General features: G+C 34.7%; 1 protein-coding gene across 1 annotated transcript in view; it reads left to right on the top strand.

Moving 5' to 3' along the window:
• Positions 1 to 16035, top strand: part of EIF5B (eukaryotic translation initiation factor 5B) — an 82060-nt gene that overhangs the window by 18171 nt on the left and 47854 nt on the right. Inside the window, exons 2-6 of the mRNA XM_036880061.2 lie at positions 4839 to 4964; positions 5066 to 5150; positions 5761 to 6424; positions 7535 to 7752; positions 8147 to 8297. Of these exons, the coding sequence (XP_036735956.2) occupies positions 4839 to 4964; positions 5066 to 5150; positions 5761 to 6424; positions 7535 to 7752; positions 8147 to 8297 (1244 nt within the window). The remainder of the gene's footprint in view (positions 1 to 4838; positions 4965 to 5065; positions 5151 to 5760; positions 6425 to 7534; positions 7753 to 8146; positions 8298 to 16035) is intronic.

Below are 16035 nucleotides of genomic sequence, written 5' to 3'. Positions count from 1 at the left end.
CCATCTCTAATGGTTTTACTGATATTTCTACCAAATGTTCAAAGATTTAACATGAATTCTATATTATCATTTACAGAAAATAGAATACCCTTCCTAATCTTTTTACCAAAGTGGCATTACCCTGATACCAAAGCAGGTCAAAGACAGTGCACAAAAGAAAACTACAAACCAATATCCTCAAAGACATAGATAGCAAAAGCTCTGAGCAAATAGAGTCAAGCACCAATAAATCTTAGCACTATATAAAAATAAATATATACTGCAGCCAAGTGTAGTGAATTATGGGAATTCAGGACTGGTTCAGTATTCAGAAATCAGTCAATGTAATCCATCATATTAATAGGTTAAAAAACAAAGGTTACAAAGTCACACCAATTGATGGAGAAATCTTTTGACAAAATCCATCACCTGTTCATGATAAAAATGCAGCAAACTAGGAATAGAGTGAAACTTCTTCAGTTTAACAAAGAATACCTATAAAAAATCTACAGCTAACATATTTAGAAGTGAACAACTGAATGCATTCCCTGATACTGTCAACAAGCCAAGGATGTCCACTTTTACCACTGCTGTTCAGCATACCACTAGTTACAGCCAATGCAGTAAGAAATAAAAGGCATACAGATCAGAAAGGAACAAATGAAAGAGATCTTACATGCAAATGACATCTATCTGGAAATTTCAGATGTATTGTAAAACTCACTGTTTTCAACAAGGTAGCGGTATATCAGATGAGCATAAAAACATTCAGTCACACTTTGGAATGTGATGATCATGTAGAAGCTGAAATTAAAAATAATACCTCTAATTTTAAAAATTAAATACTAGTTTTGTGAAAATTAAAAAACTTGATGAAAGAAGTGAGAAAGTTCTAAATAAATGGAGAAACATACTGTGTTCGTGGATTGGAGGACTCAACATAATAAAGATATCTGCTCTCTTCAGATTCACATACAGTTAACAGAATTTCAAGTAAAATTCCAGCAAGATTCTTTTTTGTAGATGTATACAAGGTTATCCTAAAATTTACTTGAAAAGTCAGAAATTAAGAATAGATAAAATAGTTCTAATGGTGAAGAATTAAAGGGGGAAGTATCATTCCACCTGATTTCAATCTTATTACATAGCTGCAATAATAATGACAGTGTGTTGGTGTCAGGGAAAGAGACATAGAAGACTGAGAAATAGCCCTATACAAGTATAGCTGAATGATTTTTGACAAAGGTGCAAAAGCAATTCATGTAGGGTGGATAGTCTAAAATGTTGCTGGAACAGTTGTGTACCCTTAGGCAAAATAAGATCAAAGTGATCTTTAATCATACATAGATTAAATGGAAAACATTAAAGTACACAGCATTTAGAGATACAGTCTTCAGGACCTAGGGCTTGGTGAAAGAGTTCTTAGTTATGAAACCAAAGTGTGGTTCCTAAAAAACTTGAGAAATGGTACCTCATGAAAATTAAAAATGTTTGCTTTGATAAACACCCTGTTAATAACATGAATGGAAAGATAAGCTACAGGCTGGAAGAAATATATGTAAACCACATATCTGGCCAATAACTTGTATAGAGAACATTTAAAGAGTTATCAAAACTCAACATTGACAGGAAATCAGTCTAGTCAGAAAATGGGCAAAAGATATGAATAAACATTTCACTGTTATATATGAATGGTAAGTAAGCACATAAAAAATATTTTAAGTACAGTAGCCTCTAAGGAAATGCAGATGAAGACTGGTGAGATATACCACACATCTATTGGAGAGCTTAAAGTAGCCATAAAGCAAATACCAGCATAGTACAAATGTCAGAAAATGGGTATCTCCATACATTGCTGGTGTGAATACTAAATGGTGAAAACCCTTTGAAAAATAGATTGGCTGTTTCTTAGAAAACTACATATACAACCTTTTTAATAGCTTCATTTTTTAAGACCATTATAACTTTTTTCTGTTTTTATGACAGAGGAATATGGCCTATGAAAACAATGACTTGAATACAATAGAAAATTGCTCTTTATTTCTATGTTTGTACTAAGTTTAAATAAAGGATTAGGGACTGTAATGGGAAATATTAATAGGCATATTATAGCTCTGATAAAGGAAAAGGTAAGTGGTTTAGGGAAAGGTACCTGCTGAAAAATACTTTTCCAGATTCCTTAAAGGTTTATTAAGGCTTTCATTGTCAGCATGGATGGGTTTCAGATTTGACTCTTAGTTTACTGAAATCGTTAAACTAGTTTGTAGTGGGTAGGTATAAGAGTAGGGCTGAAAATTATGTAGAATATGGTTTAAAGTTTCAAATTAAGTCACTGATGTTTTATATATATATATATATATATATATATATATGTATATTATATGTCACTTAAATGTCTTATTATTATAATATGGTTGACTTTTTAGGATATTCTCCTGAGTCTAGGACAGGAAGTTTAGTACATGTGGAAGGGACACATCAGAAACCAATGTAGTTAAAACTGTTAAGTCATGTTGTATATCTGATATATTTTGTAGCTATGTTTGAATTTTTCAAGCAAATTATTTTCAGAGACTTATTCCCATTTTCTAGGAAGGCAGTACAATTCTTATATCAGGTTTGGGTTTGAGTTCCCTGATATGCTACTTTCTAGCTGAGTGACCTTTTGTGAATTGTTTTATCATCTTTAAACTTAATTTCACAGAGTTATGAGGATTAAATGACATTAGTATGCTTAGCAGTTGATCAGCACAATGCCTGATATATGATAAGTACTCATAAACTGTTAATCTTTCTTTACCAGCTGGAAGAAGCCTTTCAGATTCAACAACATACAAATGTAGTCCTCTATACTGGTTTTCTAAAGATGGTTATTAATAAGTACTTTGGGAATATAAACAGTCACAAGCTATTTTGATGAGATGCAATATAGTTGAGGTATGGTGCCAAGCTTCAGTCATTAACCCCCTTCCCATTTTTCTCTGCTCGCAGAAGCTGCTGTAGTGTGGAATATTGGCAGAGATGCCTTTGGAGATACTGCTAGTTGATGCTGGGCCAGGTGGAGGTTTCTGTTATCTGATGAAACCTGAGGATTGTCCTTGATTCTTCCCTTGTCCTTTCTATGTACATCCAGTTGGTCACTTGCTAATTATCCCTTTAATATTTATCTGACTCACATCTTCATCTTGCCTGTCACTGCTTGCAAATCAGGTGTTCATTATTTCTCACCACAATTACCTATAAAAGCTCCTTAACTGGTCTTCCTGCTTCCTCACTAGTTGGGATTTTGCCCTGCCACTCATCCCAGAGGTAGCCTTCTAAAATGTAAGTTATGTCAACAGAGTTAAGAATCCTGACTATGGAATCATTGATTCCTGGGTTCAAAACCCATCTCTGCCTTATGTGGTCTTTGGCACATATCCTGTGCTTCAACTTCTTAATTTATTAAAAAGAAGAATAACTTCAGATCTGACCCACACTCACTGGAAAGATTGCTAAAAATACACTGCCTAGCTCCCACCCTCAGTTTCTGGTTCCCTACATCTTGGGTCAAGAAATCATAACTTTCAAAAAGTTTCTCAGTGGTTCAGATACCCTTTTATGAGTCCTGAGGCATCACACACATTGCATTTAGGTTTTTGTACCCATTCTGTCTGATATGTGTACCCCCTTTGGCTAACTCCAGTGCCTCCTCTAGTACTTGGTTTTAGGGCTCCTCTGTTAGCAAGCATCTGGCTTTCTTATTCTGGATTTGGTGATTTAGGAAGTCACCAGTGTAGCAACTCAGTGTTCTATGATCTTCCTCAAATACACTGCCTACAATAAAGGACAATACAAATGTATTTCAAATTCTGGCCAACTGTTTATAAAAACGTAAATTCCTTTACTTCGTGGCAGTTAGCTTTTTTCACTTCCTGGTTTGCTGTCTGTTTCTTCTAAGCAACTTGAGGATAATAAATCCCATATCCTCAACTTCTTGTTATATAATATCAAAATTACATTTCTCATATAGCTAAGAGTTGCGTCTTTACTTAAACGTGTAAAGCAAAGGGTCGGTCTCCATGGGCACATGTTGCATGAGGTCTGTTAGCTTATTGTATTACTTACTTGGATTCATTCACTTTTTCTACTTGTACATCTCAGACTGACTGACCTTGGTTTTCTGTAGGTTTGAACTGGGACTTGGTAGGTGAGGACGTTGTGGATGAAACCAGAAACAAAACCAGGAATGTAAAGAATTGTGAGCAAGTTTGGCTCTGGATTTTGTAGTGTTTTATGTTTTGTATTTAGTGAATCATTCCTAAATCATTCAGATTTGAATGTGTGGTTATGTTTCAAGCTCAAGGCATTCAAACTGCACATTGTAGTTTTCCCATTGGTAAAATGAGTTAATAGACTTGGATGAGCTCTAAAGTTCCTTCTAGCTCTAAAATTCCTGCTATTCCTAGTAAAAGTATGTACATAGGTGTCCAAATATATAGGTGTTACTGATAATAAAATAGTAAGACTCATTTTGTGTTTTAAGTTCTTTCCATTTTATAAATAACTCCATTCAGACACACCCAAAAAACTTTGCTATACACAAAAGGTGTTTGTTACCTTTTCTTGATTACCTAGACTTTTTTCCTGGAAGATCACTATAGTTTTGATTTGAATGTAATTCAAACTTACAAAAGCAGATGCAGGAAGGCTGATAAGTAGATATAATTCATGTTGTCATGAAAGAACTTGACAAATGATTTTTCTCAGTGGGCTGCTAGTGCATGAAGAAGGCTAAAAAAAAAAAAAAGTTCTTTGTAAGTGAATGTGATGGATTATTTTGTTTTTGAGTAACATTTAGGTCTTTTTTTTCATTTAAGTGCCAAGGATGACATTGATCTTGATGCCTTGGCTGCAGAAATAGAAGGAGCTGGTGCTGCCAAGGAGCAAGAATCTCAAAAGCCAAAGGGGAAAAAGAAAAAGGAGAAAAAAAGACAAGACTTTGAGTAAGTATAGTTTACATGTGTTTGATTTTTATTAGCTTTGGTAATGGGTTCACTTATTAAACTAATCCAGTACCTCAAAATATATTGTAATCCTTTTGTAGTGAAGATGATATCCTGAAAGAACTGGAAGAATTGTCTTGGGAAGCTCAAGGCATCAAAGCTGACAGAGAAACCGCTGCAGTAAAGGTGAAAGCCAGATTGTTGTTACTTTCATGCGTCCCAGTGCCAGTTTTAGGAAATTGCTTCTGGAGACTTTTGAGCAATGTATATATGTTTGTTAAGTTTGTATAAATTCTGATGCCAAAGGGGGGAAACAATTTTGGGGAATCTAAAGATACTTTGTGACATATTACCTGTTTGTGAAATTTGTACATTTGAAGATATAACATTTCCCACCTCTCCCTCCAATTTATTATTATTATTATTGTCGTTTTTCATTCTTTGAATTTGTATAAGCCTCAGAGTAATGGGAAAGTGATAGATATTTTTTCTTCTTTTCAGTTTTCCCCTTAGGCTTTGTATGCCATTTGAAGAAGGTGCTAAAAGTGTAGGCTGGTGGTTAGTGCTTGCCTCAGAGTACCTGGATTGTGAAATTTACAGTGAATGAGAGATGTGCCTGAGGCCTAGTCTGGCTTCTAGTACTTGATTGAGTTTTATACTCTAGTAAAAATGACCTTATTTTAAAAATATTTTGAGAATTGTTTCTATGTGTACTTGAAATATATGACTCTGGGGAGTCTCAATTATTTTAAAAGATAGAACTCTATTAATATTTTTAACAATGGGAATTTTTTAGCCAACAGAAAATAATGAAGAAGAATCTGCCTCAAAACAAGATAAAAAAAAGAAAGGACACAAAGGCAAAAAACAAAGTTTTGATGATAATGATAGTGAAGAATTGGAAGATAAAGACTCAAAATCAAAAAAGACTGCAAAACCAAAAGTGGAAGTGAGCTCTGGGAGTGATGATGATGATTTTAATAAACTTTCTAAAAAAGCTAAGGGGAAAGCTCAAAAATTAAATAAGAAGTGGGATGGGTCAGAAGAGGATGAGGATAGCAGTAAAAGAATTAAAGAGCGTTCCAGAGTAAATTCTTCAGGTGAAAGTGGTGATGAATCGGATGAATTTTTGCAATCTAGAAAAGGACAGAAAAAAAATCAAAAAAATAAGCCAGGTCCTGATGTGGAAAGTGGGAATGAAGATGATGACTCCTCCTTCAAAATTAAGACCGTGGCCCAAAAGAAGGCAGAAAAGAAAGAGCGTGAGAGAAAAAAGCGAGATGAAGAAAAGGCAAAACTACGAAAGCTGAAAGAAAAAGAAGAGTTAGAAACTGGTAAAAAGGATCAGAGTAAACCAAAAGAACCTCAAAAGAAATCTGAAGAGGAACCTGTGAAATCCAAAGTGACTCTTGATACTGGAGCAACTGAAGAGAAAGGAGAGGCTTCCACAGTTGCCGAAGGTTGGTAATATTACTGAGGAAAGGAGAGAGGCTTGGATCTGTGTTTAATCTAAGATTTGATCATTGTGTCCTAAAGTCATTTTGTTCTTTGTCCTTGATTATAAAGATATATAATTGTAAGAAACCTTCTAAAAATTACATCTAAGTACTTTTTATTTGCACTGTTAAATATTCATATATATATATACATATACATATATACACACACACACATATATATATAGCATAAAATACCTTTCAAATGGTTTGTGCACAGACTAGGAGTTTAATAGGACTTTGCAGTGAAAAACAATTTTTTGCTATTGATAAAGACTGGAAGTTGTCTAATGAAAAATTTACTCTTCCTTTTGATAACTTGGTGTTATATAATCAAATTTTTTCCTGTTTTTTAAGAACCCAATTCAGTCTATGAAATAGAAAAATTAAAACATGCTAATATTAGTTAATATCTTTTAAGCAATAGTGAGTCACAATTTTGTACCAGAACCAATTAGTGAAAAATGCTTCTAGTTAAATTTCCCCATTACTCAGAATGATTTACATGTTTTTCTTTATAGACTAGAAAACTTTCAATGGGAAAATTGATGTAGCTTTTTAACCAACTGTATTTTTATTATCTGGACATCTTTGAAGAGAAACACCATGAAAGTAGTTTCTTAATCTTTAATCCTTTAGTATAATGCTGTAGAGTTCTTGAGGTATAATTACTTTTTTGTATTTTATCCTCCTACTCTCCCTATCATCCATGTCATCCCTATCTTTTAGAAGGAAAACTAGTTACAGAATCTAGGAGTTTAGACACCATGGATTAAGAGAGAATTAGGTATGGTATACCTTCTCCTTGCTGATGGGATCCTCCTGTCTTCTTGTGTCCTTTAGGACATCTTGTAGCAACACCAGCATTTTAGGCTTCCAAGGAGGCCACCTGGGTTCTAAGTTGTTCTGGGTGCTCAGCTACTCAAGATTTGGGATGCTTTCATGTCTAGAATCTTTAGCCTGCTGCTGGCATCAGCCTTGGCCCATTGTGGTCCTTGAATTCTAGGGGGTTTGCTCATCATCACATTAGGAAATAACATTTTTTAAATACTTGCCTCTATTCTTTTTTGGTAGATGAAAATGAAGGAGACAGAAAGAAAAAAGACAAAAAGAAAAAGAAAGGAGAAAAGGAAGAAAAAGAGAAGGAGAAGAAAAAGGGACCTAGCAAAGCCACAGTTAAAGCTATGCAAGAAGCTCTGGCTAAGCTTAAAGAAGAAGAAGAAAGACAGAAGAGAGAAGAGGAAGAACGTATAAAACGGCTGGAAGAATTAGAAGCCAAGCGTAAAGAAGAGGTATGTTTTTGTGAAGTTGCTGACATTGACATTGTGTTTAAGTCTTCTCTTTATAAAATATCTCTAATCTTCTAACTCTAAAAATGTCATAATTGTATGGTGATTCAGTCAATTTATTCTGATATAAAAAGATGAAGAGATACAGAAAATCCTACCTTTATTTCCTCAGGTACAGACAAATGGCTTATGTGTCATTGCCAATGTATAGCCTACTCTTGTGTGATATTTATTATTAATCATAGTGTACAACATTTAACATATTTTCATTTGAAATCTTCCAACATACTGCTTTGCATGTATTTCAAGACCTTGTTTGAAGTTTGGTTTGTTTACATTTAAATTTTAGAATTCATTAAGTGAATACCATTTTTGTCTGCTATGTACTCTTTTATAGGAAAGACTGGAACAAGAAAAAAGAGAAAGGAAAAAGCAAAAAGAAAAAGAGAGAAAAGAACGCTTAAAAAAAGAAGGGAAACTTTTAACTAAATCCCAGAGGGAAGCCAGAGCCAGAGCTGAAGCTACGCTTAAACTTCTACAAGCCCAGGGTAAGTAGTATTCTTAATTATAACTGAACATTGTAGAAGCTCCTCTCATGCAGTTGTTTCTTTATAATGGTCAAAAGGAGAACTGAATTGAATCAGAAGGAGAATCCCTGTGAAAATGCTGTGTAAAAAAGTCCAATACAAATGTAAAGAATAAGTGAGAAAATTTCATGATTTGGGAAGATGACTTTTATACTATGATAAGAATTTATGTGTAAATGGTCATATGTCTGTAAATAAGATTTTTTGTCCCTCAGAATAAACAAGAGTAGAGAATACAGGCATACTTCAGAGATACTATGGGCTTGGTTCCAGAGCACCGCAATAAAGTGAATATTGAAACAAAGCAAATCGAATGAATGTTTTGGTTTCCCAGTACAGAAGAAGTTATGTTTATACTATACTGCAGTCTCTTAAGTGTGCAATAGCATTATGTCTGAAAACCAATTTACATACCCTAATTAAAAAATACTTTATTGCTAAAAAATGCTAGCCATCACCTGAGCTTTCAATGAGTCATAATCACTGATCATCATAACAATTGTAATGGTAATGAAAAAGTTTGTAATATTGCAAGAATTCCTTAAAGTGACATAGACACACAATGCAAGCAAATGCTGTTGGGAAAAAATGGCCCTCATAAACTTGCTGAACACAGGGGGTTGCCATAAACCTCCATTTGTAAAAACTCATCTGTGAAGCACAGTAAAGTGGGAGCACAGTAAAATGAGGTGTGCTTGTGTAGTAAAATGAGGCCTCGTGTACCTGTCACTCAGTTTAAAAAATTACCAATATTTGCCATTCTTGTTTTGTCCTCCTGCATTTGTTTTTTCCCTAGAGTATTAAAGTGAATTCCAGACAATGTATTAATTTTACTCATATTTTACTTTAGTGTATGTCCCTAACAGATAAGGATATTTTTATTTTTAACATACATAGAGTACATATTACATCTAACCAAATTAATTCCTTGATAATATCTGATTTTCTGTCCATGTTTAATTTTTTCCACTTGTTTCCAAAATTTCTTATATTTGTTCAAATCAAGATCCAGATAAGATACATTGCATTTGGTTGATAAGCTCATCTCTCACTCATACAACTACCACCCCTGCTTTGGCTTGCCATTTACTTGTAATTTTTTAAAAATATGGCATTAGTCTGTAGAATTTCTCATTCTGGATTTGTCTGATGGCTCTCTTAGAGTTGGCAGTGTACCTCTCTATCCCTTGTAATCTCTTAGACCTAGCAGCTTGTCTTCCTAGTGGTGCAATGTACTTCCTGTTGCTTCATGTCAGGAGGCTCATGATCTGGCTATCTTGCTTCTAGCTTTGTCAGGACTGATCTTTATGTACATGTTGGCAACCTTCTCCAGTATAAAAGTTCTCCATAGACTTTTCACCTAATAATTTTAATGCCCAATTGGTGATCATTGTCCATATCCAGTATTTCAGTAGGAATTGAAGAACTGTAATATTCTGTCATTCCTTTTGCATTTATTAGTTACTAGTCGCTTTCTCTAAAGAAAAGCTTTCCCTGAAATAACCGTTCATGCCAGAAAGCCAGGATAAATGCTTAATGCTTTCTCTTTTGTTTATTAATTTGCAGAAATAACAAGTTGGTGTCTTAGCAATCTCCAGAGGTGATCAGTGGGTTGAATTTTGTTTTTTGGATGTATATCATTTTATTTGAATGGATTTTTATGTATTTGATGTGTTTTCATCTGATGGAGTAATGTATGTTTTTGATACCCAAATTGTCCCACCTTTGGCCAGCAGGTGCCCATTCAGGTCGGTTCCTGTGACATTTTCACTTGGCCATAGTATTCTTTGACCTCTTCCTTACTTTCTAACACAAGTTATCTCAGGTTCGTGTTACATATTTTCTGCTCTAGACCTGGAATCAACTGTTTACCCAAGGAGCCTTGGTTCCTTTTGGTTAGAGACCACAATTTGGACATAAAATTATGTGTTTGACAGGTAAGATGATTGAAAATAGTGGCTTTGTTCCATTGAAAAGAAGGTAGTTGGATTTTTCTTAATTTCCTGTTCCTATACTCCATAGATTTTTATATTACAATAATTTTGGTTCTTAAGATATAGTTATAGTAATACCTACTACCATTTATTATATGTTTAGTATTCAACTGATGTCATAATAAACCTTTGACACTGTTTATTTCCTCATAAAATCTTATAGGTATTTTAATTCCCATTGTATAGATGAAGAAATGGTGAGTCAGGTTAAACAGCTTGCCCAAGGTCCTAGAACTGAGATTTATGCTACTTAGAGAAACACGCTACTTAGGTTTCAGAAAGTTTTATTCTTAATTGGTAATAGAGCTTTTTAAAAAAATAAATTAGAGAACAGATTTAAGTACAGCTTAGCACCCAAATGTCAGATTTGAGTGGTGACTGTCTAAAAGTTTGAAAGCATTCATGAGGAAATTTAAATGGGACCAAGCAGGAAGTAATTTGCCAGTTTCAGAAATGCTGTTTTATGGAGTAATTCAACTTGTATTTTGAGATTAGATAAGATTTACAATTTAAAATGATAAATTTAGAATAAATTTTAGGGCAGGCTTGGAAGAAATGGTCTCTTAAAGTGGCATCTCTGGCCCTAGTCTCTGGTCCTTATTCTTCATAGTGTTGCCCAGTATTTGTGCTCTTACTGGTTCCCTAGTCTGTTAAAAAAGCCCAAACTTCTTTACCTTGACTAAAAGCCCTCCACAGTGTGCTCTTTGAGTCATGTCACGAAAAGATACTTTAATATTATGTTTCACCGTATCTTTCAAATCTCCCTGTTTAGGTAAAGATCAGTTACCACATTCATTACCTAGAGTAATATAAAAATTATTCATTGAGCCCAAATGTGCCCTTAGAGAGTGTGGATGTTTTCAAATAATTACTCAGAAGTATGTTGCAGGTTACCTTTTCCATCCATTCTGTAGCCTTTAACTAAGCATATAGTAAATAGTAACTTGGAATTACTCACTTCCGGCAAGGAGCTTCTGCAAGACATGAGTGTAATGTCTCAAGGAGCTTCTGCAAGACTTTGAGTGTAATGTCTCAATTTGAAAAGTGAATGGAATGTCTGAACACATGTAAATCTTGAAGTTGGTTACAAATACTGCAGCTTATTAAGCAATCTCTAACTAGAGACTAAGCTTATTAAGTCTGGAGTGTTGTTGGGGCCAGCCTTCAGGTCGTCCAACTCACGGTTTTCCCCGAGGTCCATGTGCTCACTAACTAGGTTAGGTATGTGCTGCTGGACAGAGAAAACACTGGTCAACCTGATTATCTCCACATATTTGGCTGGCTCAACCTTTTATTTTAGTTTGCTTGTCTAATACATTTGTCAGTGATACCTCTGGTTTTACAGTTCTAACCAAACTCTGCACATACATGCATACATTCATACTCTAAAGTTAACATTTTTGAGTGATTTTCCTTTTTTAACAACATCATTCAAAACCCTACAGTGAACAATTTTTACTGTTGTCTTACAAAATTTCTGCCCTTAGTGAGGGACTGTCAGTAACCTAACAGAGGTGATGAGGGACTTACCTTAAGCATTTGCTATAGGAATAGACAGGAAGGATTGCAGTAGAGAACCATTCCATGTGTAGCTATAAACTGCTTCTGGGATTTAACTCTTACATTGCCTAATGCAGATATGTTCTCTTTGACATTGATTTGCTGATGTCTTAATTTTAAAAATTCACTTATTTGCTCAAATATTTAGTAGAGAATATTAAAACAAATGTTCAAAGCTGGATAATAACCAAGAGTTCAAACAGAAATAAATTACTGACCTAATACTATTTTGTTTTGGATAAGTGTTTTTAATTGAATCTTACTTGTATTTGCTTTTAACCAGCTATCAAGCTGGGTGTAGTTGAAAAAGGTAGACATTAACTTTGCTTTGTAATTGTACAAAAACTTCTGTCATACTTAGTATTAGTTTTCTGTTTTTGTTGCAACAAATTTAGTGATTTAAAACAAGACAACTTTATTAACAGTTCTGTAGATTATAAGTCTTGATACAGCTCATACTGGACTAAGATGTTGGCAGGGATGTGTTCCTTTCTGGAGTTTCTAAGGGAGAATCCATTCCCTGTCTTCTAGAGGCTACCTGTGTTTCTTGGCTCATGGCTCCCTTCCTGCATCTTCAAAGCCACCGGTGTTGGCATCGTTCTAACCCTTCTTTTATAGTCACATCTGTCTCTGACCTTAGCTTGTACCTCTGTGAAAGGTTCTTCACTTTTAGGGACTCACGTGATTAGGTTGGACTCATCTGGATAATCCAGGATAATCTCTGCCATCTTTATTCACATTTGCAATGTCCTTTTTGCCACATTAGGTAACATCACATGTTCTGGGGATTAGAGCATGGATATCTTCGATGATGGCTGGGGGGTGTGGATTATTCTATTTACCACACACTTGAAACTTTATTTTCATTTTATTTATGAGTTCATTACAAGTAAAACATTTTATTAAAATTATGTGTCACTGTATTTTCATAAACCAGAATCTCTTGTCAGTGAGCAGTGAGCTCATAACTCTGAAATGTGCAGCAATTTACCCGGTACTGTTTATTTGCTTTGTCTTGTCATTTAGTCCTTAAATATGAGAGTTCAGGCCAGACATAGCTGACCAATCATAATGATAATCAGAAGATACATAAATGGTGGCAAATTTTGCATTATTAATAAGTGTTTCGAAGGGTAGGTGTTAAATTAGGATCTACTTTTATCTTTCTGCTATTCCTGTCAGATTGCTAGAGGCCTTTGTTTTGGATGGAAAAGGATGGTTAAAAAGGTGGAATTTGCCTTCTTTCAACTGTGACCTCATTTTGGCTTTTCTGCATTTTCTGCTTTCTGTTTCAGCTGCTTATAGTCCAAAATTTATGTAAGAAGTAATGATATTGGAGATTTTTCTGGACCTTCTGGGGGATGTGGGATAAAGAGTTCCGGTATTTCCATCCTTTCAGCTGTACACTTTAAAAATTATTTTGTTACCTTTGGGTTGGCTGCATTGCTGAGTAATCATTTTTATAACATTAGAGTGGTACACTCACTTGGTTACTTCTCTTGGGCCAGAAGAGCCAAGGAAAGGGGTCAATAATGGCTGGAGAGTTTGAGAAGACTCCACATTATTTTCCCCCTGTTTCTTTTTTCTTGTGGCCAAATGGCAGCTCCACTTATGTGGAACCTCACAACATAAAGGGTAAGACTCTGAGAGGACCTTGTTTTTTTGGCCAGAGGGACCAGAACAAGGGGCTCCTAGGAGCCAGAGTGTGTAAGGGAAATTGTGGAGAGGAGAGAACTGGAGAAAGAAGATCCAGTTTATGTACTGATATAAATCCTGAGCTCACTATGTTAGAACAGACCCAAAGAAGCATGGCCAAAACTTAAAGAACTGAAGTGTGATATAAAACACTGCCCAAGACCAAGATTAACCTCTGAATGGCTCGTGTGCCAGGTAAAATAGTCATTCTAAGTATACTGTGTGGAAAGTCAGTTATGAATATTCTAATCCTTATAGCAGTCACTGAGTAAGATGGAACCCAAAAGTCAGTAGATAAAGAGGAAACCTAAAAAAATTTCAAATAATCCAAAAGAAAGCAGTTAAATGGGGACAGGAAAACAGAGGGAATGAACAAATCAAATAGTAAAATGATAGGCCTGAAACCAACCTGGCTTCACACTCTGGCTCCTAGGAGCCCCCTGTTCTAACATAGTGAGCTCAGGATTTGTATCAGTACATAAACTGGATCTTCTTTCTCCAGTTCTCTCCTCTCCACAATTTCCCTTACACACTCTGGCTCCTAGGAGCCCCTTGTTCTGGTCCCTCTGGCCAAAATACTAGTAATGAGGTTAAATATGAATAGTCTAAACATATCAAAAGAAAGAAATTGTCAGAAAAACAAGAGCCAGCCATGGGCTATCTACAAGAAATCCACTTAAATTTACTGATATGGAAGTATAAAAATAGCTATCAAAGGAAAGCTGGAATTGTTATGTTAATCTGAAGTTCACTTCAGAACAAGTTCAATTACCAAGAGATGTGTTACATAATGATAAAAAGAGTTCACCAAGAAGATAGAACAAATTCTGTATGTGTATGTACTTAACCACAAGTTCACATCAAACATTCACCAAGATAGAACATATTTTTGGCCATAAAACAAACTTTAAAATGTTTGAAAGAAAGTCATACTGTGTATTTTTTGGATTAAAACAAACTAGAAATGAGTAATAGAAAAACATTTAGAAAAACCCATAAATATTTAGAAATTAACACATAACCTGTGCATCTGAGAGGAAGACTTGTTGGAAATTAGAGGATATCTTAAATCTAAAAACAAGAAAATAATAGCATATCAAAATTTATGGGATGCAGCTAAAGCAGTGCTTAGAAGGAAGTAAAGTGCAGAAACAAAAAAGCAATAGGAAACAGAAAAATAAGAGAATCAAAGAAGCCAAAGGCAGTTCTTCAAAAAGATGAATAAAATTGATAAAGTTCTATACTAAGAAAAAAGATACAAGACACAAATTACTGATATCAGGAGTGAAGGGTGGGGAGGTATGTCATTGTTACAGATCCTACAACTATTAAAATTAAGATAAGGCAGAACTAAAATGATCTATACTCATAAATTCAGGAACTTAGGTAAAATAGGACCATTCTTTAAAAGACATAAGCTACCAAAGGACACAAAGAAATATATACCCTGCATAGTTCTATATCTAATTTAAAAATACACATCTCAAAAAAAAAAATACACATCTCTATCTATCTAGATTTTAAGCTTAAAAATTTCCAACAAATCAAACTTCAGGCCCCTATGATTTCACTGGGGAATTCTAACACATATTTAAGGAAGAAATACTGCTGTTAATGAACATCTTCTAGAACTACCCAACTTATTTTATGAGGATAGCATTATCCTTATACCATAGACAAAGACATAACAAGAAAGGAAAACTGCAGAGCAATATCCCTCATCAACAAAGACACAAAAATTCTCAACAAAAGATCAGCAATTTGATTTACGTGTGTGTGTGGTGTGTGTGTGTGTGTGTGTGTGTCTCTCTCCAAGTGAATGTTATCCTGGGAATGCCTGGCTGCTTTCACTGCAGACTTTAAATTCACTGAATGTATTTTGCCATCCATTATTTTACCATCTTAACAGACTTAAAAAAGAGAAACTAAATGCAGAAAAATGCTGAAAATTCATTGGACAAAATTCAACATCCATACATGACAAAAATTCACAAACTAGGAATAGAAGGGAACTTTCTTATCCTGATACAGGACGTCTATAAAAACACAACTGTTAACACTTATGGTGAATGATGAATGCTCGACCCTAATGCTGTGTTTATGGCAAGAATACCTACTCTTACCATAGTCATTGGACATCACACTGGAATGTACTATCTTTGCCAATTAGGCAAAAGAAAGCATGCAAATTGGAAGGAAGTAGAACTCTATTTACAGCTGACAATTGCCTATATAGAAAAATCCCATGGAGTCTACCCCCCAAAAAAATGCAGAATCCTACAGCTAATAAATGTAAAGGTTGTGCATAAGGCCAGTATGGAAATACCAATTATATTTTTGTATGCTAGTATTTTGTATACTGTGTAAGTGCTAACTTAACAACTGAAAATAAAAAATTTTTGAACAGTGCTATTTACATTACAGTAGATCCCTGAAAAAGAAAATGAAGT

Source organism: Manis pentadactyla, chromosome 2, assembly GCF_030020395.1.
Source record: "Manis pentadactyla isolate mManPen7 chromosome 2, mManPen7.hap1, whole genome shotgun sequence".
In the NCBI taxonomy this organism is placed as follows: Eukaryota; Metazoa; Chordata; class Mammalia; order Pholidota; family Manidae; genus Manis; species Manis pentadactyla.
Note: the sequence above shows the minus strand (reverse complement) of the source record. Positions and strands in the feature narration are given on the sequence as shown.